The sequence below is a fragment of the Cervus elaphus genome, chromosome 14 (genome assembly GCF_910594005.1).
Source record: "Cervus elaphus chromosome 14, mCerEla1.1, whole genome shotgun sequence".
NCBI lineage: Eukaryota > Metazoa > Chordata > Mammalia > Artiodactyla > Cervidae > Cervus > Cervus elaphus.
In genome coordinates, this window is record NC_057828.1 from 56,516,980 (window position 1) to 56,541,592 (window position 24,613).

Below are 24,613 nucleotides of genomic sequence, written 5' to 3' on the forward strand. Positions count from 1 at the left end.
TTGTATAAAAAAGACTTTTTACTTTCTTAGACCATTTTGGGGGAGGAAGCTTTCTAGAGCTTATGAAGGGTACATCATTTGCAGTCTTGTGGAATGCCTGTTGCATATTTAGTGATGTAAATTGTTATTAATACATGTAAATCCATGGCTAATTCAAGTCAATGTATGACAAAAACCACTACAATATTGTAAAGTAATTAGCCTCCAACTAATAAAAATAAATGAAAAATAAAAAATAATAAAATAAATTGTTATTAAAATACTACTCATCAATAAATCCTTAAATTGGAGAAAATTCTAAATTGGAAAATTTTAGAGAATTTTTTAAATTTTAATTTACTTTAGAAAATATGCATTTTACTTTTGTACAAATGATATTATGTTTCAAGATTCCATTAGTTGCAAAAATATGATCTTACTTTCTTTTAAAATTGTATTTTAGTTTGGAGAATAATTTCTTTACAATGTTGTGTTGGTTTCTGTACAGCAACATGAATCAGCCATAAACATACATATATTCCCTCCCTCTTGAACCTACCTCCCACCCCTAGAGAACTTTTATAAAAAGCCACTTTTTGGCATATATTAAAAAACAAAACTAGAAAGTGGAGAAAAATGCATCCATGTAATAACTAACCTTTGTACCTTATTTTAAAACAAATGAAACAAACAAATCAAAAACTGGTTTGGAAAGCATTATTTATGCTCCCAACTTCAGCTCAATGGTACTTACACATGCTAATAATAAGCTTTGCTTTCCACAAAACTTTTCTTTTTACCTGCAACAAATGCTAACCTATGCCTTTGTAAATGAAGACAAAGCATTTATCTTTTTCTTTCTACCTGATTCCTGCAGAATTTGGCTTCTCCAGCAGATCCTCTGTGGACTTGATGAATTACTCCCACCAGATGACAACTCATTTTACTAGTCATTGCTTAATTTGTCCTAACTTGTTTGCATATTATTTATGTCTTGTGTCTCTCCTCACTGTGTTACATCTCCTCATGTTACACTTATGAATTTATAAATGTAATGAGCTATATATCTTATAGCCCATCTACTGTATAAAATTAGTGTCTCCTGCACTACCCAATGGAAACCCAGGCTTCAGAAACATAGCTAAATATCTTAAGGCCATCAATCATATCTACAACTATATAGAAAATATTTATAATAGTGCAACTCTAGATATGAGAAGAGGGAACAAGAGGAAATATTTTCTGCATCATAATAGACTAGTAAAACAGGAGATCCAGAGAATTTTAATAAATGAGTTATAATGGATCTGCAGCTGATTGAAGCAGAGAGTGGGGAGTTGAGGAAACAGATGGACAAGTATAAGTTATACATTGTATATTACAGCTATTTTATTATACAACCTGATATGCTGATGTCAAAACATGCTATACTAATCTTCCTCAATAGGGAAGACCAATAAGTGTTACGGAAATAAAATGAAACTTTTATTGACATGAACTAACCTTCGTTTCTGTGAAACGAAGAGAAGCTAAAAGCAAAGGAGAAAAGGAAAGATATTCCCATTTGAATGCAGAGTTCCAAAGAATAGCAAGGAGAGATAAGAAAGGCTTCCTCAGCAATCAATGCAAAGAAATAGAGGAAAACAACAGAATGGGAAAGACTAGAGATCTCTTCAAGAAAATTAGAGATATCAAGGGAACATTTCATGCAAAAATGGGCTCAATAAAGGACAGAAATGGTATGGACCTAACAGAAGCAAAAGATATTAAGAAGAGGTGGCAAGTATACACAGAAGAACTGTACAAAAAAGATTTTCACGACCCAGATAATCACAATGGTGTGATCACTCACCTAGAGCCAGACATCCTGGAATAGGAAGTCAAGTGGGCCTTAGAAAGCATCACTATGAACAAAGCTAGTGGACGTGGTGGAATTCCAGTTGAGCTATTTCAAATCCTGAAAGATGATGCTGTGAAAGTGCTGCACTCAATATGCCAGCAAATTTGGAAAACTCATCAGTGGCCACAGGACTGGAAAAGGTCCGTTTTCATTCCAATCCCTAAGAAAGGCAATCCCAAAGAATGCTCAAACTACCACACAATTGCACTCATCTCACACGCTAGTAAAGTAATGCTCAAAATTCTCCAAGCCAAACTTCAGCAATACGTGAACTGCGAACTTCCAGATGTTCAAGCTGGTTTTAGAAAAGGCAGAGGAACCAGAGATCAAATTGCCAATATCCGCTGGATCACTGAAAAAGCAAGAGAGTTCCAGAAAAACATCTATTTCTGCTTTATTGACTACGTCAAAGCCTTCAACTGTGTGGATCACAATAAACGGTGGAAAATTCTGAAGGAGATGGGAATACCAGACCACCTGATCTGCCTCTTGAGAAACCTGTATGCAGGTCAGGAAGCAACAGTTAGCACTGGACATGGGACAACAGACTGGTTCCAAATAGGAAAAGGAGTATGTCAAGGCTGTATATTGTCACCCTGCTTATTTAACTTATATGCAGAGTACATCATGAGAAATGCTGGGCTGGAAGAAGCACAAGCTGGAATCAAGATTGCCAGGAGAAATATCAGTAACCTCAGATATGCAGATGACACCACCCTTATGGCAGAAAGTGAAGAGGAACTAAAAAGCCTCTTGATGAAAGTGAAAGAGGAGAGTGAAAAAGTTGGCTTAAAGCTAAACATTCAGAAAACTAAGATCATGGTATCTGGTCCTATCACCTCATGGGAAATAGATGGGGAGACAGTGGAAACAGTGTCAGACTTTATTTTGGGGGGCTCCAAAATCACTGCAGATGGTGACTGTAGCCATGAAATTAAGACGCTTACTCCTTGGAAGGAAAGTTATGACCAACCTAGATAGCATATTAAAAAGCAGAGACATTACTTTGCCAACAAAGGTCCGTCTGGTCAAGGCTATGGTTTTTCCAGTGGTCATGTATGGATGTGAGAGTTGGACTGTGAAGAAAGCTGAGCACCAAAAAATTGATGCTTTTGAACTGTGGTGTTGGAGAAGACTCTTGAGAGTCCCTTGGACTGCAAGGAGATCCAACCAGTCCATCCTAAAGGAGATCAGTCCTGGGTGTTCATTGGAAGGACTGATGCTGAAGCTGAAACTCCAATACTTTGGCCACCTCATGCGAAGTGTTGACTCATTGGAAAAGACCCTGATGCTGGGAGAGATTGGGGGCAGGAGGAGAAGGGGCCGACAGAGGATGAGATGGCTGGATGGTATCACCGACTCGATGGATATGAGTTTGAGTAAACTCCGGGAGTTGGTGATGGACAGGGAGGCCTGGCGTGCTGTGATTCATGGGGTCGCAAAGAGTCGGGTACGACTGAGTGACTGAACTGAACTGAGCCTTCAAAAGATATACTTTTGAAATGTAGTATAAACATAATAAAACCATGTTTCATGCCTGTATGATTTTAGAATTTTTCTCATAGGAACATGCATGTCAGTTCCCACCCATGACAGAGATGTATTGTTGAGGACCACTATGTTTCCTTTGTTGTTTGTATTAACCCACAGAACTAAGTAAAGAAAGCAAAAGGAAAAATATAACTAGGGAATAATGGAGTTTCAGATCATAGGCAACAGAGTGCTCCCCTCAGCACCATCAGTAACTAGAGACCCATGAGATGTAAACACAGAAATCAAAATAATATCATGGTCAGAATTTATTCATTTACACTGCAGGTCTCTTTATTTCTGATCGTTTCTACAATTGTGTATACAGAAATAACTCAAACATGTGTGTCTCAAACTGAATCCTCCAGAAATTTAGGTTCATATTTAACTCCGTAAACATGTCTCTAAGTAAGTTCCAAACTCCCCAAGTCAACATATCCCTCTAGAATCCTGCACCCCTCCTGGATCACATTTGCTTTTCTCAATGACACTGGGCTGATATCAGAAACCATGGGTGTATTTTCCCTTCATAATATACCTATGTCCTCGATTTCAGTTTCCAAGTGTCCCGAAGAAAGCTTCTGATAGAGACAACCCCCTTGGCAGGGTATTACAGCATCATGTGTTGGGATTCAGATGATCACACATGTCCTCACCACAGTGAGGACAGGGTCTGGGGCTAATCCAAATCTTCCTGGGACGTCCTAAGTCTGTAAGAATCTCCCAAAGCTCAGCTTTTAGCTGGGCAAGTCTCTCCTGGTGAAGAAAACCCAGAGAGCTGTAACTCTCCCGAGGGGCAGGATAAAACTCTAGACGTAAAGCAGACAACCCATGAGTATGACGCAGGAGACTCTCCAGAACGGCCATGGAGATGAGGTTTCCACACATGCTGAGGACCCTGAGCTGGGAGCAGCAGCTCAGGGCAGGCAGAAGGGCTGTGAGGAGGGAGTCCATGATCCCACACAGGTTTAAGTTCAGCTCTTCAACAGTGTCTGCAACTTTCTCCAGCAGACCTTGGATGAGCTTGGGACGAAAGTTGGTCAGGGTAACACCACTCAGATTCAGGCCCTTTAGCTGACAGATTTCTGGACACTGGGACAGATGGGTCAAGTCTGATTCTGTAAGTTGGCAGTTGGTTATTGAGATGTTATACAAGGGGATCTTCAGGCATCTGGAGGAAAAAGAAAAAAACAAGTAATTAGTTCTGGGAAAACAGAGTGATAAGTGACCTCCACTTGAGAGGTAAATGATTGGCATGAAACCAAGCTTGTTATTACCATCTGATAAAACTCAATACCCAGAATGCCCAGTCTCATTCCAGGCTGAGTCCTGCCATTTTTATGTGTGACTAGATCAAGCTAAAATAATCTTTTTTTTTTTCAAGCTAAAAGAATCTTGAAAGTTCTTTTTCCTCATCTATCAAGCAGAGTACAACATACTCCACTTCCTTAGGAATATAAATGAAGATAATGAAATGCACTAGAATATGCTCAGGACAGAGCCTGAGACAGAGTCTCCATCAAGTGTGGACACCACTTAATTGTAGTACTGGGAGATGAGATAAACATGCTTTTAATTCAGATCCCTTCAGTCGATGCTTGGGCTCCAGATGCCTGTATCTCTGGCCAGGTGAGGCACATGGAAGACGTATAGAAACAGTGAGACCCCACACCATGCCCAGGGGCTGCCAATCTTCAGCGACGCCCATCCGGATATCATCTACATATCTTCTATCACTGTTCACTCTCCTTTTGTCTCTGCTTCATTACCATCATCTCCAGAATCATGCATTTCCCATATATTATTTAGTTACATTATATGCAACCCAAGATCATCTTCATAGATTGGGACTTTAAGACAGGTTCATTGTGTTCACAGATTAGTGACCAGAGTTTCTTTTTAGAAATGCTCAGGTCTAATGTGGTTTTTCCTTGTCAATGCCATCTTCACTAACCTGTCATCGAACAGAGATATCTCTTCCCAAAGAAGAAATCACATACATGCCCACACTATACCTACGCCTCCCAATTTGTAGCTTCCTAACCTGATGTCCCTTTCCAGAACTTTTATACCAGTTTTCTCACACCTTGATTGCTCCGCTTATGTGTTACCACAGGTCACAGTAGAGCAGCAAATGAGACAGTGCATTTGATATTTCACTACTGTGTTCACTGTTACTCAACCAGCGCTGGTCTCCTACCTGAGCATCTGGTTCAGGTGGCCTTCGAGGAAAGACGGACCTTCCATACGGAGATAGCGGAGGTGCTGCAGCCTGAGGATCTGAGAGGTAAATCGCAGAAGAGCCTGCTGGTCCTGTTCCTCAACAGCAGACCCATGAATCGGGGATAGAAGGAGCCTCTGAACATTGCTCATCTTGCCCAGGAGAGAAGCAAACTTGGCCAAGGTGGACAGCTTCTGGGTGAAATTCAATTCCACCTCCTGGATACAATCCAGCTTCACTATTCGGAAAACTTTCTTAATAGTTTCCTTGGACCTTGAAATAATCTTCATCTTCTTACAGCACAAGTGTATGGACCCCTTCCGCTGCTCCACCCACCTGAAGAGGTAGGTGATAAATTTGCCCCAGGTCTTTTCCTTGAGACAAAGATCTACATACACCTCCAAGGGAGCCAAAGGGTGCTTTGTCCCTGACATGTCCTTAGCCATTGATGCCATCAGTGAACTTGAGGACACATGGTACTTGTCTCCAGACCACATGTTCCAGAAGTCCTGGCCAGTATTTCTCAAGTCCAGCACCCGCAATTTGCTCTTCCTGTGAGGAAACAGAAGATTTGGTAAGATTCTTTAAAATACACAGTGAATGAAACTACAGCCTCAGAATTTAGGCAACATTCTAACTTCACATCTTTGCTTTTACTTCACATTCCCGATATCACCTTCTGTCTTTCCTCTTTCCCGTCTTGCTCACTTTCCTCCAGCTCCTTTTTCTCTTCCATCCTTCCTAGTACACTTTTGCAAGGCATTTCCCAATGTGATCTCAGCAGCGCTCAAGGTTTCTGAGCTTTTTTCAGAAGTCTCTGGTCCACCCTTTGGTCATTCACTCTCCCTGACACCAGCAGTCCCTTCCAGGACACCCAAGACCCTGCCAGGCTACCTGGGTCAGACTCACCTGGAGTGAACCTCCTGGGCCAGCAGGACATCAAGTCCATCCAGCACTGCTTCTAAGGTTTCTTGGTGAGGCCTCTTCATCAGACCCCCTAGAGGCAGGCGGCCAAAGGGCCAGGCTTGTACCATGGCCATCAGGGTCTCACTGCGTCTGAGAGAGAAGGCGGCCACGAATAGTGGTGGATACAGCTCCATGGGCAGATACTCCAAAGAGTAGATGGCCAAGGCCTCATCTCTCAACAGGCTCATTGCTGCCAAGTTCACAAGTCTGGGTGGGTTGTGAGCACTCATCCTGACTCTTCTCTTAATGGAATCCTGTGAAAATGCAAGGGAACAAAGCCTCCTTCTCAGGTCAGTCATACCCATAAGGGTGGTCTCTCTCCCCATGCTTCAGGGAAATCAAATCAGAGCCAAAGTCATCACCTTGGAAATGATGAACCAGAAAGGAAGAAACCCAGTTTGTCAGGCTTCCAGGCTAGATTTGGTGGGCACTAAGCCATAGCTCTGCCCCTTCTGGCACTAGAGCAAGAATCTTACAAGTACCAAGAAGAAAGAAAGGCATCAAGTAGCTCCTCCATTTCCTTCCAGTGTTTGCTTAATGCATGTCCCTCTTGCACATTTGTATCAGGAGACTGAACAAGTTGACTCCCTTTCTCTTGGGTGAAAACCTTTAAAGTATCATGTTCAGTCCAAATTATGGGGCAAGAAGTTCATGTGCAACACAGCTTCAGTCCTCAGTTTCCAAAGTTAACTTTACTGGGAAGGATTAAGGAGATACCTTTTAAAAGCAATGCAATTTGTGCATAAAATAAAAACTTTAAATGCCTCGAAATAGCGTTTCCAATAGTTAGATGTCTTTTATTAACAAGATGAACTGTTTGATGAGACATTTAAATGATATAAGCCAAAGCCAAAATCAAAATGTTTAGGATGAAGGCAAAGCTACACTTTGAGGCAAAAGGAAAGCCTTTAATTTGTTTAACCAAAAGAAAAGGAAAACTCTTCCTGTCATGTCAGATCACATTCCACCTTTCAGTACACCCTGGCCATTGGCAGAATATCTTTCCTGAGGTTGATAATTTACCAGCTCAGATGTGGTTCTGGGGCTGCTCAGACCTCAGTCCTGGGGGAGAACAAAGGCAGTGATTTCAGAGTGAGAAGTTTCTGTGTCTCTTCTTTGGTGATTAAGGCTTTTATAGAACTTTCTAATCACATCTGCCCTCCTTTCAACTGCTAACTTCCAATCAGAAGTCATTACCTGATTAGATTCCACAAATTCTCTCAGGTTAATTCTGATTGGGTTACAGTATATCTCCAGATGATTTGATATCTACAGGAAAGAGAAAGAATGAGGGAGGGAGTGGGATCTAGAACTTTTTCATTGATTCACTCCACAAAATAGGATTGAGTTTTGCTAATATGGATAGCTGTATCCCTGGGTGGGAGTAAGGGAAGGGATTATGTGTCCCAAATACTATACAAAAAAACAAAACCCAAGACAATATCTGGAAAACCTCATCATTGCGTGATTTTTGTCCAAATTAAAATTATTAAATATCCTAGAATTAAAACAGCTTCATAAAAGTAGTGGTGTTATTTCCGAAGGAAACAAAATAAACTCTTATCTGTTTCACGTTCTCACTTAGGTCTTATATGGGAAATGACAGATTATGAGTTTATAAAACTGAAGAAAGTAGGGAAAACCACTAGACCATTCAGGTATGACCTAAATCAAATCCCTTATGACCATACAGTGGAAGTGAGAAGTAGATTTAAGGGACTAGATCTGATAGACAGAGAGCCTGATGAACTATGGACAGAGGTTCGTGACATTGTACAGGAGACAGGGGTCAAGACCATCCCCATGGAAAAGAAATGCAAAAAGGCAAAATGGTTGTCTGAGGAGGCCTTACAAATAGCTGTGAAATGAAGAGAAGCAAAAAGCAAAGGAGAAAAGGAAAGATATTCCCATTTGAATGCAGAGTTCCAAAGAATAGCCAGGAGAGATAAGAAAGCCTTCCTCAAGAATCAGTGCAAAGAAATAGAGGAAAACAACAGAATGGGAAAGACTAGAGATCTCTTCAAGAAAATTAGAGATATCAAGGGAAATTTTCAGGCAAAGATGGGTTCGATAAAGGACAGAAATGGTATGGACCTAACAGAAGCAGAAGATATTAAGAAGAGGTGGCAAGTATACACAGAAGAACTGTACAAAAAAGATTTTCACGACCCAGATAATCACAATGGTGTGATCACTCACCTAGAGCCAGACATCCTGGAATGGGAAGTCAAGTGGGCCTTAGAAAGCATCACTATGAACAAAGCTAGTGGACGTGATGGAATTCCAGTTGAGCTATTTCAAATCCTGAAAGATGATGCTGTGAAAGTGCTGCACTCAATATGCCAGCAAATTTGGAAAACTCATCAGTGGCCACAGGACTGGAAAAGGTCCGTTTTCATTCCAATCCCTAAGAAAGGCAATCCCAAAGAATGCTCAAACTACCACACAATTGCACTCATCTCACACGCTAGTAAAGTAATGCTCAAAATTCTCCAAGCCAGGCTTCAGCAATACGTGAACTGCGAACTTCCAGATGTTCAAGCTGGTTTTAGAAAAGGCAGAGGAACCAGAGATCAAATTGCCAATATCCGCTGGATCACTGAAAAAGCAAGAGAGTTCCAGAAAAACATCTATTTCTGCTTTATTGACTACACCAAAGCCTTCGACTGTGTGGATCACAACAAATTGTGGAAAATTCTGAAGGAGATGGGGATACCAGGCCACCTGATCTGCCTCTTGAGAAACCTGTATGCAGGTCAGGAAGCAACAGTTAGAACTGGACATGGAACAAGAGACTGGTTCCAAATAGGAAAAGGAGTATGTCAAGGCTGTATATTGTCACCCTGCTTATTTAACTTCTTTTTTTTGTTTGTTTTGGTTTGGTTTGCTTTGTTTTTCCTTTATTTTTATTAGTTGGAGGCTAATTACTTTAACTTCTATGCAGAGTATATCATGAGAAACGCTGGGCTGGAAGAAGCACAAGCTGGAATCAAGATTGCCAGGAGAAATATCAATAACTTCAGTTAAGCAGATGACACCACCCTTATGGCAGAAAGTGAAGAGGAACTAAAAAGCCTCTTGATGAAAGTGAAAGAGGAGAGTGAAAAGTTGGCTTAAAGCTAAACATTCAGAAAACTAAGATCATGGTATCTGGTCCTATCACCTCATGGGAAATAGATGGGGAAATAGTGGAAACAGTGTCAGACTTTATTTTGGGGGGGGGGCTCCAAAATCACTGCAGATGGTGACTGCAGCCATGAAATTAAAAGACTCTTACTCCTTGGAAGGAAAGTTATGACCAACCTAGATAGCATATTAAAAAGCAGAGACATTACTTTGCCAACAAAGGTCCGTCTGGTCAAGGCTATAGTTTTTCCAGTGGTCATGTATGGATGTGAGAGTTGGACTGTGAAGAAAGCTGAGCACCGAAAAATTGATGCTTTTGAACTGTGGTGTTGAAGAAGACTCTTGAGAGTCCCTTGGACTGCAAGGAGATTCAACCGGTCCATCCTAAAGGAGATCAGTCCTGGGTGTTCATTGGAAGGACTGATGCTGAAGCTGAAACTCCAATACTTTGGCCACCTCATGCGAAGTGTTGACTCCTTGGAAAAGACCCTTATGCTGGGAGGGATTGGGGGCGGGAGGGGAAGGGGATAACAGAGGATGAGATGGCTGGATGGCATCACCGACTCGATGGATATGAGTTTGAGTAAACTCCAGGAGCTGGTGATGGACAGGGAGGCCTGGCATGCTGCGATTCATGGGGTCGCAAAGAGTTGGACATGACTGACTGACTGAACTGAACTGAACTGAACTGAACAGCGGCTTGCAACTGGAGACGTGGATGGCCCTCCAGGCTTAATCGCTGACAGAGAACATCTGATCAATCCTGTGAGAACACAGGGTGGGTACTGGGCAGTGTGGTGATGGCCCTTCCTAAAGGGGCCCTGTGAATGACTCAAATAGCCTTATGCATGTGGTTTTGTTTGTTTGTTTTTCTCTTGGAAAGAAGGACACTAAAGGCTTTTCTTTGGGTGATATTTAGAAACTAAACAGGAGTGGCTAAGAGGAGACAGTCATCTTTGAGGGTGTTTCCTGCTAGAATGTTGAGTTCAGGACATCAAATTGACTTGAAAAGATTAAATCTGAGAATCTGAGTGGAGGGAGACACAACCAACTCTGTGAAGGACATTTTCACATCTGAGAATCAATGAGCATAATCACTGTGGGTTCTTTGGGAACTCAGAGACCAGGTGGGGGGAATGTGAATCAGTCTCAGCTAACCTTGTCTTCATTGTGCTCACTGCTACCAGTAAACATTGTCGTTTAGGTTCTTCACACAGAGGATGCAGCCAAGATGGCAATTAATCCCAGGCATATTCTTGGAATCCTGGGAGCTGAACCATAATCCCATTGGTCTCTTTCTACATATTTTTTGATATTACATTGATATTACTTGACTTACTCTGATACTTATTTTGTGAGTAGGGTAAAGACATGACTTGCTGTCTATTTCCCAGTTCCCCTGGTTGCTGCTGGACCATGTTGCAAGGATTAACAAGGGAGCAGGGCACCAGCAGGGGACACTTCACTGCTCCTGGCTGTGAGTTGGGGGTTGCACTTGAGTGGCCCAGGATTTTTCTTGGGGCTGAATCAGAAGAACTTTGCTCTTACAGGGAAGTTTAAATGGAAGGATAAAGGAGGCTTCAAGGAACCTCCAAGAATTTGGTTGCGACTTCCTAAGACTGGGAAGGATGGGAAAGGAGCAGGTATGGAGAAAGAAAGTAAGGAGTCTGTTAGGTCATATTAGACTTGAGATGGTCATAACATTAAGTAAAAAGAAGTACCGAGTACCAAATAGCACTTGCAACAAAATCCTACTCATATAAAATGATATACATACTCACTGAAGAGCTAATGGCAAATGCTGCTTGTGAAATTTAAATTTTATACCCGGAATGGCAGGATTGTGGGGGTGCAAAGGCAATTCCAGCCCCAACAACATCAAAATCAGGTGCACAAACCAACACTGGTCTCAGGTCTAGAACAACAAAGACATGCATTTTCCCTGATATTGTGAGGGTCATTGTAGGTCACCTTAGAGTTCCTTGCTGAACACTTTTCTCATACTAGAGGCTATAGGATGGCCAAATATATTCCACACACAGTGTTTTAACAAAGAAAATTTGTTGCTAGAGGCAAAGAATCCCATGCTCAGGGCATGAAATGAGCTACCAGAAAGTTAATGAGAACTCCCAGTAAGCTCCAAATGGTTTGTAGGTCAACAGAGTTTAAGCTTTCAATTCATGCAAAAATTCTCTAAACATCCTTATACATATGAGCATCAAAAGGCCCCAGAAGTTTTCCAAGAAAAAAATAGTAAATCATTGGATGGGGAAATCTGATTTGGATTTTCTTTCTCCTCTGCTCCCTGGAGTTAGTGCCAATCAGAGACCCCTGAGCCTGAAGCCATAGCCAAAGGAAAGAATAGTTAAATTGGTCACCATAGGACAGGCTTGACACAGCCAATAGGCTGAACTCCAGGCAGGTGGCCTTTAAAGTGTTGGCTACTGTAATCAAAGCATCACACCTTGGCAGAGGGAAAGACTGACCCGTGAGACTCTGCCTCAGGTTCTGGTTGTTGCTGTGGCCTTAGATATTGTCTTGATTATGCCTGCAGTCTTCATGTCAAACAACAGCCCTGCCATTTATGGAGATTTATTCTGCATCATGCTCTCGGCTCCATGCTTTACTTATTCAATAGAGCAAGAGACAAACTCAGTGAAGGTCAGTAACTTCTTCCAAGGCACACAGACTATTGGTGGTAGAACTTTAAGTTCTATTTGCCTGTGCTCTTGAGTATTAAATTGTGCTGTCCCAGTGCCAAGCAGTGTGCTGGCCATGTTGAGATTTGTAATAAAATACTGGAGTCATAGTTTCCTCTCTTATAAGAGGGAGAAGGAAAGAACACGAGGTTCAGGTATTTACCATGTTGCTTTCTCTTCAGAATCTGTTATCCCAAAAACTGGGCAGATAAAATAAAAGTGGAATAGCTCCACCTACTGTAGTGGTTCCCAATGACTGGTCCCCTAACCAGCAGCATCAGCATCACTTGAGAACTTTTTAAAAGTGATTCTTAGCTCCTCTTCATATCTACTCATCCAGAAACTCAGAAGCTGGGACCAATATCAGTGTTTAATAAGATCTCCCAACCCCCACCACATCTTCCAGGGTACAGACAGTCATAGGCTATAACATCCACTCAGTCCCACCTCCACCTCCAACCATTGTCCCTCCACCATCTCAACTGCCTTGAAAGGAATAGGTGGATTTAAAGCTAAGTGATAGAATGTGTACTGAGCCCAGAGAATCCCTTCATTCAGTGTTCATAATATTGTCCAGCAGGCAGTGACCAAAACCATGCTCAAGAAAAAGAAATGCAACAGGTTAAAATGGTTGTCTGAGAAGGTCTTACAAATAGCTGAGAAAAGATCAGAAACAAAAGGCAAAGAAGAAAAGGAAAGATATACCTGTCTGAATGCAGAGTTCCAAGGAATAGCAAGGAGAGATAAGAAAGTCTTCTTAAGTGAACAATGCAAAGAAATAGAGGAAAACAAGGAATGGGAAAGACTAGAAATTTCTGTATGAAAATTAGAGATATCAAGAAACATTTCTTGCAAAGATGGACACAATGGTATGGACCTAACAGAAGCAGAGGATATTAAGAAGAGGTGGCAAGAATACATACTTCTATGTGCTAGTCACTCAATTGTGTTAGTCACTCAATTGTGTCTGACTCTTTGCAACCCCATGGACTGTAGGTTGCCAGGCTCCTCTGCCCATGGGGTTTTCCCAGCAAGAATACTGGAGTTGGTTGCCATTCCCTTCTCCAGGGGATATTCCCAACCCAGGGATCAAACCTGGGTTTTCTGCATTGGAGGCAGATTCTTTACTGTCTGAGCTACCACAGAAGTCCTAGAATACACAGAAGAACTGTACAAAAAATATCTAATGACCCATATAACCATGATAGTGTAATCACTCCCCTAGAGCCAGACATCTTGGAGTGTAAAGTCAAGTGGACTTTAGGAAGCATTACTATGAACAAAGCTAGTGGAGGTGATGGAATTCCAGCTGAGCTATTTAAAATCCTAAAAGATGATGCTGTTAAAGTGCTGCACTCAATATGCCAGCACATTTGGAAAACCCAGCAGTGGCTGCAGGACAGGAAAAGGTCAGTTTTCATTCCAATCCCAAAGAAGGGAAATGCCAAAGGATGTTCAAACTATCCCACAATTGCATTTCACATGTTAGCAAGGTAATGCTCAAAATCCTCCAAGTCAGGCTTCAACAGTACATGCACTGAGAACTTCCACATGTTCAAGCTGGATTTAGAAAAAGCAGACAAACCAGAGATTGAATTGCCAACATACTCTGGATCATAGGAAAAAGCAAGGGAATTTTTTAAAATCTCCTTCTGCTTCATTGACTATCAAAAGTGTTTGTGTAGATCACCACAAACTATGGAAAATTCTTAAGAGATGGGAATACCAGACCTCCTTACCCGCCTCTGAGACACTTGCATGCCAGTCAAGAAGCAACAGTTAGAACTGGACAGGAACGATGGATTGGTTCCAAATTGGGAAAGGAGTACATCAAGGCAGTATGAAGTGTACTCTGCTCTTTTAAATTATATGCAGAGTACATCATGGGAAATCCAGGGCTGGATGAAGCTCAAGCTGGAATCAAGATTGCCGGGAGAAATATCAATAACTTCAAATATGCAGATGACACCACCCTAATGGCAGAAAGCAAAGAGGAATTAAAGAACCTCTTGATAAAGGTGAAAGAGCAGAGTGAAAAAGCTGGCTTAAAACTCAACATTCAAAAAATTAAGATCATGGCATCTAGTCCCATCACTTCATGTTAAATAGATGGGGTAAAAACGAAAATAGAGACAGACTTTACTTTCTTGGGCTCCAAAATCACTGTGGAAAGTGACTGCAGCCATAAAATTAAAAGATCTTTGCTCCTTGGAAGAAAAGCTATGAAGAAACCAGACAGCATATTACAAAGCAGAGAAGTCACTTTGCCGACAAAGTCCATATAGTCAAACTATGGTTTTTCCAGTAGTTATGTACAGATGTGAGAGTTAGACCATAAAGAAGGCTGAGTGCCGAAGAATTCATGCTTTCAAAAAGCGAGCCTGGAGAAGACTCGAGAGTCCCTTGGACAGCAAGGAGGTCAAACTAGTCAATCCAAAAGGAAATCAACCTTGAATGTTCATTCAAAGGACTGATGCTGAAGCTCAAGCTTCAGTAGTTTGGCAACCTGATGCGAAGAGCTGATTCACTGGAAAAGACCCTGATGCTGGGAAGGATTGAAAGCAGGAGGAGAAGCGGGCAACAGAGGATGAGATGGTTGGATGGCATCACCGACTCAGTGGACATGAGTGTGACAAACTCTGTGAGATGATGAAGGATAAGGAAGCCCAGTGTACTACATTCCATGGTGTTGCAAAGAGTTGGACATGATTGAGTGGCTGAAAAAGTCATTTCTATTTCCAGTCTTCTCTTAAGCTTTTCCTTAGGGACAAATATTTCACTTGCTATTTCAGTAAACAAAGGATGTTGAAGCCAAAAGGCCATCATTCACTGAAGCTGCCCCCAAAACAGTATGCCCTGAGGGTAATTCAAGCAAGAGAAAACAGGATGGTGTCCTGAGGTAGTTAAGATGCACATCATATGGATATGGACCATATGCATATCATATGGACTTCAATAAATCCAGACTTTTGCATATGCATATTGGTATGTATATTAAATGGACTTCTAAGTCCAGACTCTTGCCTCTTTCCATACATAAAAAGAGTATGAAAATGAACTTCCCTGGTGGTCCAGTGGTTAAGAATCCACCTGTCAATTAACAAAGACCTAGAAGAACTAAAGAATAAACATACAGAGACAAACAACACAATTACTGAAATTAAAAATACTCTAGAAGGAATAAATAGGAGAATATCTGAAGCAGAAGAATGGAACAGTGAGCTGGAAGATAAAATGGTGGAAATAACTGCTGAAGAGGAGGATAAAGTAAAAAGAATGAAAAGAACTGAGAATAGTCTCAGAGACCTCTGGGACAATATTAAATGTACCAACATTCGAATTATAGGGGTCCCAGAAGAAGAAGAGAAAAAGAAAGGGTATGAGAAAATGTTTGAAGAGATTATAGTTGAAAATATCCCCAACATGGAAAAGGAAATAGTCAATCAAGTCCAAGAGGTGCAAAGAGTCACATACAGGATAAACCCAAGGAGAAACATGCCAAGACACATACTAATCAAACTAACAGATAAAACACAAAGAAAGAATATTAAAAACAACAAGCAACATTCAGGGGAAACCACATACATTTACCAGCTGATCATTCAGCAGAAACTCTGCAGGCCAGAATGGAATGGTAGGACATTTTTAAAGTACTGAAAGGGAAAAATCTATAACCAAGATTACTCTACTGAAAGGATCTCATTCAAAATTGATAGAGAAAAAACCAGCTTTTCAGACAAGCAAAAGTTAACACAATTCAGGACCACCAAACCAGCTTTACAACAAATGTTAAAGGGACTTATAGTGTCAGGAAATACAAAAGAAGAAAAAGATCTACAAAAACAAAGCTCAAACAATTAAAAAAATGGCAATAGGAACATATATATATATATATATATATATATAAAATCACTTTAAATGTAAATGGAGACTGGTTGAATGGATACAAAAACAAGACCCACATATATGCTGTCTACAAGAAACCCACTTCAGACCTAAAGACACATATAGATGAAAGTGAGAGGATGGAAAAATATATTCCATGCAAATGAAAAGCAAAACAAAGCTGGAGTAGCAATCATCATATCAGAAAAAGTAGACCTTAAAATAAAGAAGATTACAAGAGATAAGTAAGGACACTACAGAATGATCAAGGGATAAATCCAAGAGGAAGACATAACAATTGTAAATATCTATTCTATGAACCTAGCAGAAGCAGAAGATATTAAGAAGAGGTGGCAAGAATACACAGAGGAACTGTACAAAAAAGATCTTCACGACCCAGATAATCACAATGGTGTGATCACTCACCTAGAGCCAGACATCCTGGAATGGGAAGTCAAGTGGGCCTTAGAAAGCATCACTACGAACAAAGCTAGTGCATGTGATGAAATTCCAGTTAAGCTATTTCAAATCCTAAAAGATGATGCAGTGAAAGTGCTGCACTCAATATGCCAGCAAATTTGGAAAAACTCAGCAGTGGCCACAAGACTGGAAAAGGTCCGTTTTCATTCCAATCCCTAAGAAAGGCAATGCCAGGAATGCTCAAACTACTGCACAATTGCACTCATCTCACACGCTAGTAAAGTAATGCTCAAAATTCTCCAAGCCAGGCTTCAGCAATACGTGAACTGCGAACTTCCAGATGTTCAAGCTGGTTTTAGAAAAGGCAGAGGAACCAGAGATCAAATTGCCAACATTCACTGGATCATCAAAAAAGCGAGAAAATTCCAGAAAAACATCTATTCCTGCTTTATTGACTATGCCAAAGCCTTTGACTCTGTGGATCACAATAAACTGTGAAAAATTCTTCAAGAAATAGGAATACCAGATCACTTGACCTGCCTCTTGAGAAACCTGTATGCAGGTCAGGAAGCAACAGTTAGAACTGGACATGGAACAACAGACTGGTTCCAAATAGGAAAAGGAGTATGTCAAGGATGTATATTGTCACCCTGCTTATTTAACTTATATGCAGAGTACATCATGAGAAACGCTGGGCTGGAAGAAGCACAAGCTGGGGTCAAGATTGCTGGGAGAAATATCAATGACCTCAGATATGCAGATGACACCATCCTTATAGCAGAAAGTGAAGAAGAACTAAAGAGCCTCTTGATGAAACTGAAAGAGAAGAGTGAAAAAGTTGACTTAAAGCTTAACATTCAGACAACTAAGATCATGACATCCAGTCCCATCACTTCATGGCAAATAGATGGGGAAACAGTGGCTGACTTTATTTTGGGGGCTCCAAAATCACTGTAGATGGTGATTGCAGCTATGAAATTAAAAGACACTTACTCCTTGGAAGGAAAGTTATGACCAACCTAGATAGCATATTAAAAAGCAGAGACATTACTTTGCCAACAAAGATCCATCTAGTCAAGGCTCTGGTTTTTCCAGTAGTCATGTATGGACGTGAGAGTTGGACTATAAAGAAATTTGAGCACCAAAGAATGGATGCTTTTGAACTGTGGTGTTGGAGAAGACTCTTGAGAGTCCCTTGGACTGCAAAGAAATCCACCAGTCCATCCTAAAGGAGATCAGCCCTAGGTGTTCATTGGAAGGACTGATGTTGAAGCTGAAACTCCAATACTTTGGCCACCTGATGTGAAGAGCTGACTCATTTGAAAAGACCCTGATGCTTGGAAAGATTGAGGGCAGGAGAAGAGCTGACTCATTTGAAAAGACCCTGATGCTTGGAAAGATTGAGGGCAGGAGGAGAAGGGGACGACAGAGGATGAGATGGTTGGATGGCATCACTGACTCAATGGACATGAGTTTGGGTAAACTCTGGGAGTTGGCGATGGACAGGGAGGCCTGGCGTGATGTGGTTCATGGGGTCACAAAGAGTCAGACACAACTGAGCAACTGAACTGAACTGATGCACCCAACATAGGAGCACCTCAATACATAAGACAAACACTAACAGACATAAAAGGAGAAATTGATAGTAATACAGTAATAGTAGGAGACTTTAACACCCAACTCACACCAATGGACAGATCATCAAGACAGAAAATTAATAAGGAGCCACAAGTCTTATATGATACATTAGATGAGATGGATCTCATTTAGATCTTCAGGACATTTCATCCAAATGTAGAATAATATACCTTCTGAAGTGTTCATGGAACATTGTCCAGGATAGAACACATCTTAGGTCACAAATCAAACCTCAGTAAAAATTGAAATTATATCAAGCATCTTTTCTGACCACAATGCTATGAAAATAGATATCAATTACAAGAAAAAAAACTGTAAAGATCACAAACACATGGAGATTAAACAATACATTTCTAAATAATGAACAGGTTACTGAAGAAATCAAAAGGGAAATCAAAAAATTCATAGAAAAATATGACAATGAAAACAAGACAACTCAAAACCTATGGGATGTAGCAAAAGCAGTTCTAAGAGGGAAGTTTATAGTAATATAATCCTACCTCAAGAAACAAGAAAAACACTGAATAGACAACCTAACTTTACACCTAAAAAAATGGAAAAAGAAGAAGGAAAAAAAGTCAAAATTAGTAGAAGAAAAGAAATCATAAAGATATGAGCAGAAATACATGAAAAAGAAATGAAAGAAACGACAGTAAAGATTAATAAAACTAAAAGCTGGTTCTTTGAGAAGATAAATTAAATTGACAAACTTTTAGCCAGACTCATCAAGCAAAAAAGAGAGAAGAATCAAATCAATAAAATTAGAAATTAAAAAGGAGAAGTTACAACAGACAGTGCAGATATACAAAGGATTATAAGAGACTGTTATGAACAACTATACAGCAATAAAATGGATAACCTGGAAGAAATGGACAGATTCTTAGAAAAGTTCATTCTTACCAGACTGAACCAGGAAGAAATAGAAATTAGGGACAACCCAATTACAAGCACTGAAATGGAAGCTGTGATTAAAAATCTCTCAAAAAACAAAAGCCCAGGACCAGATCGCTTCACAGGAGAATTCTATCAAGCATTTAGAGAAGAGATAATGTCTATCCTTCTAAAACTCTCAAAAAATTGCAGAGGGAGGAACACTTCCAAACTCATTCTAGGAGGCCACCATCACCCTGATACCAAAACCAGACAAAGATAACACACAAAAAAGAAAACTACAGGCCAATATCACTGATGAACATAGATGCAAAAATTCTCAACAAAATTTTAGCAAACAGAATTCAGCAACACATCAAAAAGCTCATACACCATGATCAAGTTGGCTTTATTCCAGGGATGCAAGGATTCTTCAACATACACAAATCAATCAATGTGATACACCATATAACAAATTGAAAGATAAAAACCATATGATAATCTCAATAATGCAGAAAAAGGCTTTGACAAAATTCAGCACCCATTTATGGTTAAAACTCTTCAAAAAATGGGCATAGAAGGAACCTACCTCAACATAGTAAAAGGCATACATGATAAGCCTACAGCAAACATTATTCTCAATGGTAAGAAACTGAAAGCATTCCCCCTAAGATCAGGAACAAGATAAGAATGTCCACTTTCACCACTATTATTCAACAGTGGTGAATTGAAGCTGAAACTCCAATACTTTGGCCACCTGATGTGAAGAGCTGACTCATTTGAAAAGACCCTGATGCTTGGAAAGACTGAGGGCAGGAGAAGAGCTGACTCATTTGAAAAGACCCTGATGCTTGGAAAGACTGAGGGCAGGAGGAGAAGGGGACGACAAGTCCTAGCTACAGTAATCTGAGAAGAAAAAGAAAAAAAAGGAATCCAGATCAGAAAAGAAGTAAAGCTCTCACTGTTTTCAGGTGACATGATACTGTACATAGAAAACCCTAAAGAAACTATCAGAAAATTACTAGAGCTAATGAGTGAATTTAGCAAAGTCACAGGATACAAAATCAATACACAGAAATCACTTGCATTCCTGTATTCTAACAATGAAAAATCAGAAAGAGAAATTAAGGAATCAATCCCATTCATCTTGCAACAAAAAGATTAAAATATCTAGGAATAAACCTACCTAAAGAGACAAAATAACTGTATGCAGAAAATTGTAAGACACTGATGAAAGAAATCAAAGATGACATAAAAGATAGAGAGATATTCCTGGGTAGGAAGAATCAATCTTGTGAAAACGCCAATCACAATCTATAAATTCAATGAGACCCTTATCAAATTACTAATGGCACTTTTAACAAAACCATAACAAAATAATTCATAATTTATATAGAAACACAGAAGACCTCAACTAGCCAAAGCATTCTTGAGAAAGAAGATTGGAGGTGGAGGAATCAACCTTTCTGATTTCAGATTATTCTACAAAGCTACAATCATCAAAACAGTATAGCACTGGCACAAAAACAGAAATATAGACCAATGGAACAAGATAGAAAGCCCAGAAATAAACCCATGCACCTGAGGGTACCTTATTTTTGACAAAGGAGGCAAGAAATTTTGACAAATGGGGCAAAGACAGCCTCTTCAATAAGTTGTACTGGGAACACTGTACAGTGACATGTAAAAGAATGAAATTAGAACACTTCCTAACACCATACACAAAGATAAACTCAAAACAGATTAAAGACCTAAAAGTAAGACCAGAAACTATAAAACTCTTAGAGGAAAACACAGGCAGAAGACTCAATGACATAAACCAAAGCAAGATCCTCTATGACCCACCTCCTAGAGTAATGGAAATAAAAACAAAAGTAAACAAGTGGCACCTGATTAAACTCAAAAGCTTATGCATAGCAAAGGAAATTATAAGCAAGGTGAAAAGACAACCACAGAATGGGAGAAAATAATAAAAAATGAAACAACTGACAAAGGATTAATTTCCAAAATACATAAGCAGCTCATACAACTCAATACCAGAAAAACAAACAATCCAATCAAAAAGTGGGGAAAAGACCTAAACAGACATTTCTCCAAAGAAAACATACAGATGGCTAATAAACACATGAAAAGGTGCTCAACATTGCTCATTATTAGAGAAATGCAAATCAAAACTACAATGAGAGATCACCTCACAACAGTCAGAATGGCCATCATTAAAAAGTCTACAAACAATAAATGCTGGAGAGGTTATAGAAAAAAGGGAACCCTCTTCCACTGCTGGTGGGAATGTAAATTGATACACCCACTATGGAAGACAGTATGGAGATTCCATAAAAAAGTAGGAATAAAACCACCATATGACCTAGCAATCCCACTCCTGGGCATATACCCTGAGGAAACCAAAACTGAAAAAGACATACATACTCCAATGTTCATTGACACCCTATTTACAATAGCTAGAGCATGGAAGCAACCTAGATGTCCATTAACAGACGAATGGATAAAGAAGTTGTGGTACATATACACAATGGAATATTACTCAGCCATAAAAAGGAACGCATTTGAATCAGTTCTAATGAGGTGGATGAAACTAGAGCCTATTATACTGAGTGAAGTAAGTCAGAAAGAGAAAGATAAATATTGTATACTAATGTATATATACAGAATCTAGAAAGATGGCACCAAAGAATTTATTTGCAGGGCAGCAAAAGAGAAACAGACATAGAGAACAGACTTAAGGACATGAGGAGAGGGGAAGAGAGGGTGAGACGAATGGAGAGAGTAACATGGAAACTTACATTACCATATGTAAAATAGATAGCCAATAGGAATTTGCTGTATGTTTCAGGGAACTCAAACAAGGCCTCTGCATCAACCTAGAAGGCTAGGATGGGGTGGGAAATGGGAGCGAAGTTCAAAAGGGAGGAGACATGCATATACCTATAGCTGATTCATGTTGAGGTTTGACAAAAAACAACAAAATTCTGTAAAGAAATTATGCTTCAATGAAAAAATAAGTAAATTTTTAAAAAAAATAAAAGAAACCAATACAATATTGTAAAGTAATTAGCCTCCAAAAAAAAAAAAAAAGAATCCACCTGCCAGTGCAAAGGATACAGCTTGGATCCCTGGTCTGGGAAGATTCCACATGCTGTGGAGGAACTAAACCCATGCCCCATAACTCCTGAGCATTCGATTATAGCCTGAGACCTGTGACTACTGAAGCCCACATGCCCTGGAGCCCATGCTCTGCAATGAAAGAAGCCAGCAAAATGAGAAAGCAATGCATTTCAACTAGAGAGTAGCCCCTGCTTGCCAGAACAAGAGAAAGGCTGCTCTCAGCAAGGAAGACCCAGCACAGCCTCCCCCTCCCAAAAAAGTATATAAATAAATAACAATTTTTAAAAAGCATGAAAATCATTATTTTGAAATGTATCATTTTTACCATATGCAGTAATCTTTTGATGTTTTCTGAATGTTTTTTCAGGAAATGACTATGTACTCTGGCTTTCCCATATAACTTTTCTCCCCCTTATAACTTTCAGTTCCTCAGAGCAATCTGAGAAGCCACCTTTCTGGCTATAATCTTCTGTAAAGTCACCAAATAAAACATATTTGTCACATTTTAGTTTGTGCATTTCTTGTCATTTTACATGCTCTTCCAAGACCTTTTCCCAAGCCACAGTGTCCTGTCCCCACTCACCTGAGTTCCAGGCGTTAGATGAAAACTGTCGACTAAAACACTAGACACCACCTGAAAGTAGAGAGTTATTTTACTTGGTGGGAATGTTTAGGACGCAAGCCCAGGAGACAGCATCTCAGAAGCTCTGAGAAAACTGCTCCGAGGAGGCAGGAGGGGGAGTCAGGCTATTTACAAGTTTGTAACAAAGGGAGCGGGCAGTCTGAACATCAAAGATTATTGTGAGGTTAAAAAAAGAACGTCAGATATCAAGTTAAGGAATTTAACATTGTATGTATGGCAAGATGCAAGCCTCTGGGCTCACTGAATCCATTCCTTTCATATGTACCTCAGCTCTCTGGGGTCAAATCCTGTTCCCTTGTTCTCATTAAGGGTGGCAAACATGGAAGATGGCTGCTTCTTGCATTCCCGCATCTCCTCAGCTATCACCCTGGGGAATGGCGACATCTGCTGGATTGGAGGTTTACATCACTGTGCAAATATTTGTACTCAAATGGCATTTACAGGACAGCCCAATTAAAATATATATATATTATTTTGATTATTTGGCTGTGCTGGGTCTTAATCATGCACGCAGGATCTTTGATCTCCCTTGTACCCCTGAGGGATCTTTTAGTTGTGGCAGGCGAATATTTAGTTTTGGGATATGGGATCTAGTTCCCTAAACAGCTATTGAACCCAGGGCCCCTGAATTGGGAGCATGGAGTCACACCCAGTGGACCACCAGGGAAGTTCCACAATATCAAGAAGTATTAAAAATTCTAAAGTATACCACCTTGAACAGAAAATTGATTCCTATCTTCTACCAGCAGGTGGTCATTTCTATGATCTACCAGGAGGTGGCCTAGGAGACCTAGAGCTCAGAATGTCTATCACTGAAGATGAATCCATCTTTCTTATTTCTCCCACTTGCATCCCCCCTGCACTAGCTGCTGGATCAGCTTAGGTGAACCCTCATGCATTGATGACCACATGTAATATGTGAGTCCAATTTCAGTCCCTGGGTTTTGCTTTCCTCTGCGTTGTGAGCAGTAGAAGGATAAAAATCTATGCTAGTCACTAGGAGGGAGAAGACTGGGAGGAAAAAAGCATTATGGAGTTCTTACCCAATAAGGAGCTCTTGCTCAACAACTCCAGAGCCAAGTCCTCAACAAGTAATATCTCACAGGATCCTACTAAAACTCCCATAAACAGTGTGTGCATCATTATATTCATTGTGGGGGAAACAAAGCTCTGCCTAAGAGCTATATCCCAGCCCTATATCCCCCTCCTCCTCAGAATAAGCAGTTGCAGCCTCTGAATCCTTAGCAGGGAAACTTCATTTGGTTGCATTTTGTTTAGACGTCCTGTGAGGATTAAAAGTATGTGTCCGCTTCACTGTGAGATGAGATTCCCAGATCTCAGATCAAACAACAATTCTGGGGGAATCTGCAAGGGAATTCCTAGAGGAGAATAGCATGGGATCAGTAGATGGAGTCAAGAGATCAGCCCTCACCTGGTGGGAGGGCATCGTCTTATCCTGTGCGGGCCTGAATGGAACAAGGGCTACTGCTCTCCCGCTCTCTCTCCTTGGCCATGAATACCGGAGCTTCTGGTTCCTGAACCTTGAAACTCTAGGACATACACAAGGGGTGCCTTTGTTCTCAGGCCTTTAGGCTAGACTTAGTGCTACACCA

General features: G+C 40.4%; 1 protein-coding gene across 3 annotated transcripts; it reads right to left on the reverse strand.

Annotated features, from left to right (window-relative positions):
* Positions 1 to 3,654: 3,654 nt before the first annotated feature.
* Positions 3,655 to 23,330, reverse strand: LOC122707964 (PRAME family member 8-like). Of its 3 annotated transcripts, none has more exons than XM_043923994.1 (5): positions 23,266 to 23,330; positions 22,941 to 22,991; positions 6,540 to 6,850; positions 5,610 to 6,182; positions 3,655 to 4,580 (listed from the first exon to the last, which is right to left on the reverse strand). In XM_043923994.1, the coding sequence occupies exons 3-5, from the start codon at positions 6,824 to 6,826 to the stop codon at positions 4,028 to 4,030; spliced, it is 1,413 nt and encodes a 470-aa protein (XP_043779929.1). In that variant the 5' UTR covers positions 6,827 to 6,850; positions 22,941 to 22,991; positions 23,266 to 23,330; the 3' UTR covers positions 3,655 to 4,027. The 3 variants fall into 3 exon arrangements, with proteins under 3 accessions (XP_043779929.1, XP_043779931.1, XP_043779930.1); XM_043923996.1 differs by having other exon boundaries at positions 6,540 to 6,686; positions 23,266 to 23,281; XM_043923995.1 differs by lacking the exon at positions 23,266 to 23,330 and having other exon boundaries at positions 6,540 to 6,686; positions 22,941 to 23,186.
* Between the last annotated feature and the right edge of the window lie 1,283 nt (positions 23,331 to 24,613).

Coding starts and splice junctions, on each gene's coding strand:
- LOC122707964 (XM_043923994.1), bottom strand. CDS start 6,826: ATGAGTGCTCACAACCCACCCAGACTTGTGAACTTGGCAGCAATGAGC. Junction 6,183..6,539: donor GCCCAGGAGGTTCACTCCAG/GTGAGTCTGACC, acceptor GTTTCCTCACAG/GAAGAGCAAATTGCGGGTGC. Junction 4,581..5,609: donor CACCTGAACCAGATGCTCAG/GTAGGAGACCAG, acceptor TTTTTCCTCCAG/ATGCCTGAAGATCCCCTTGT.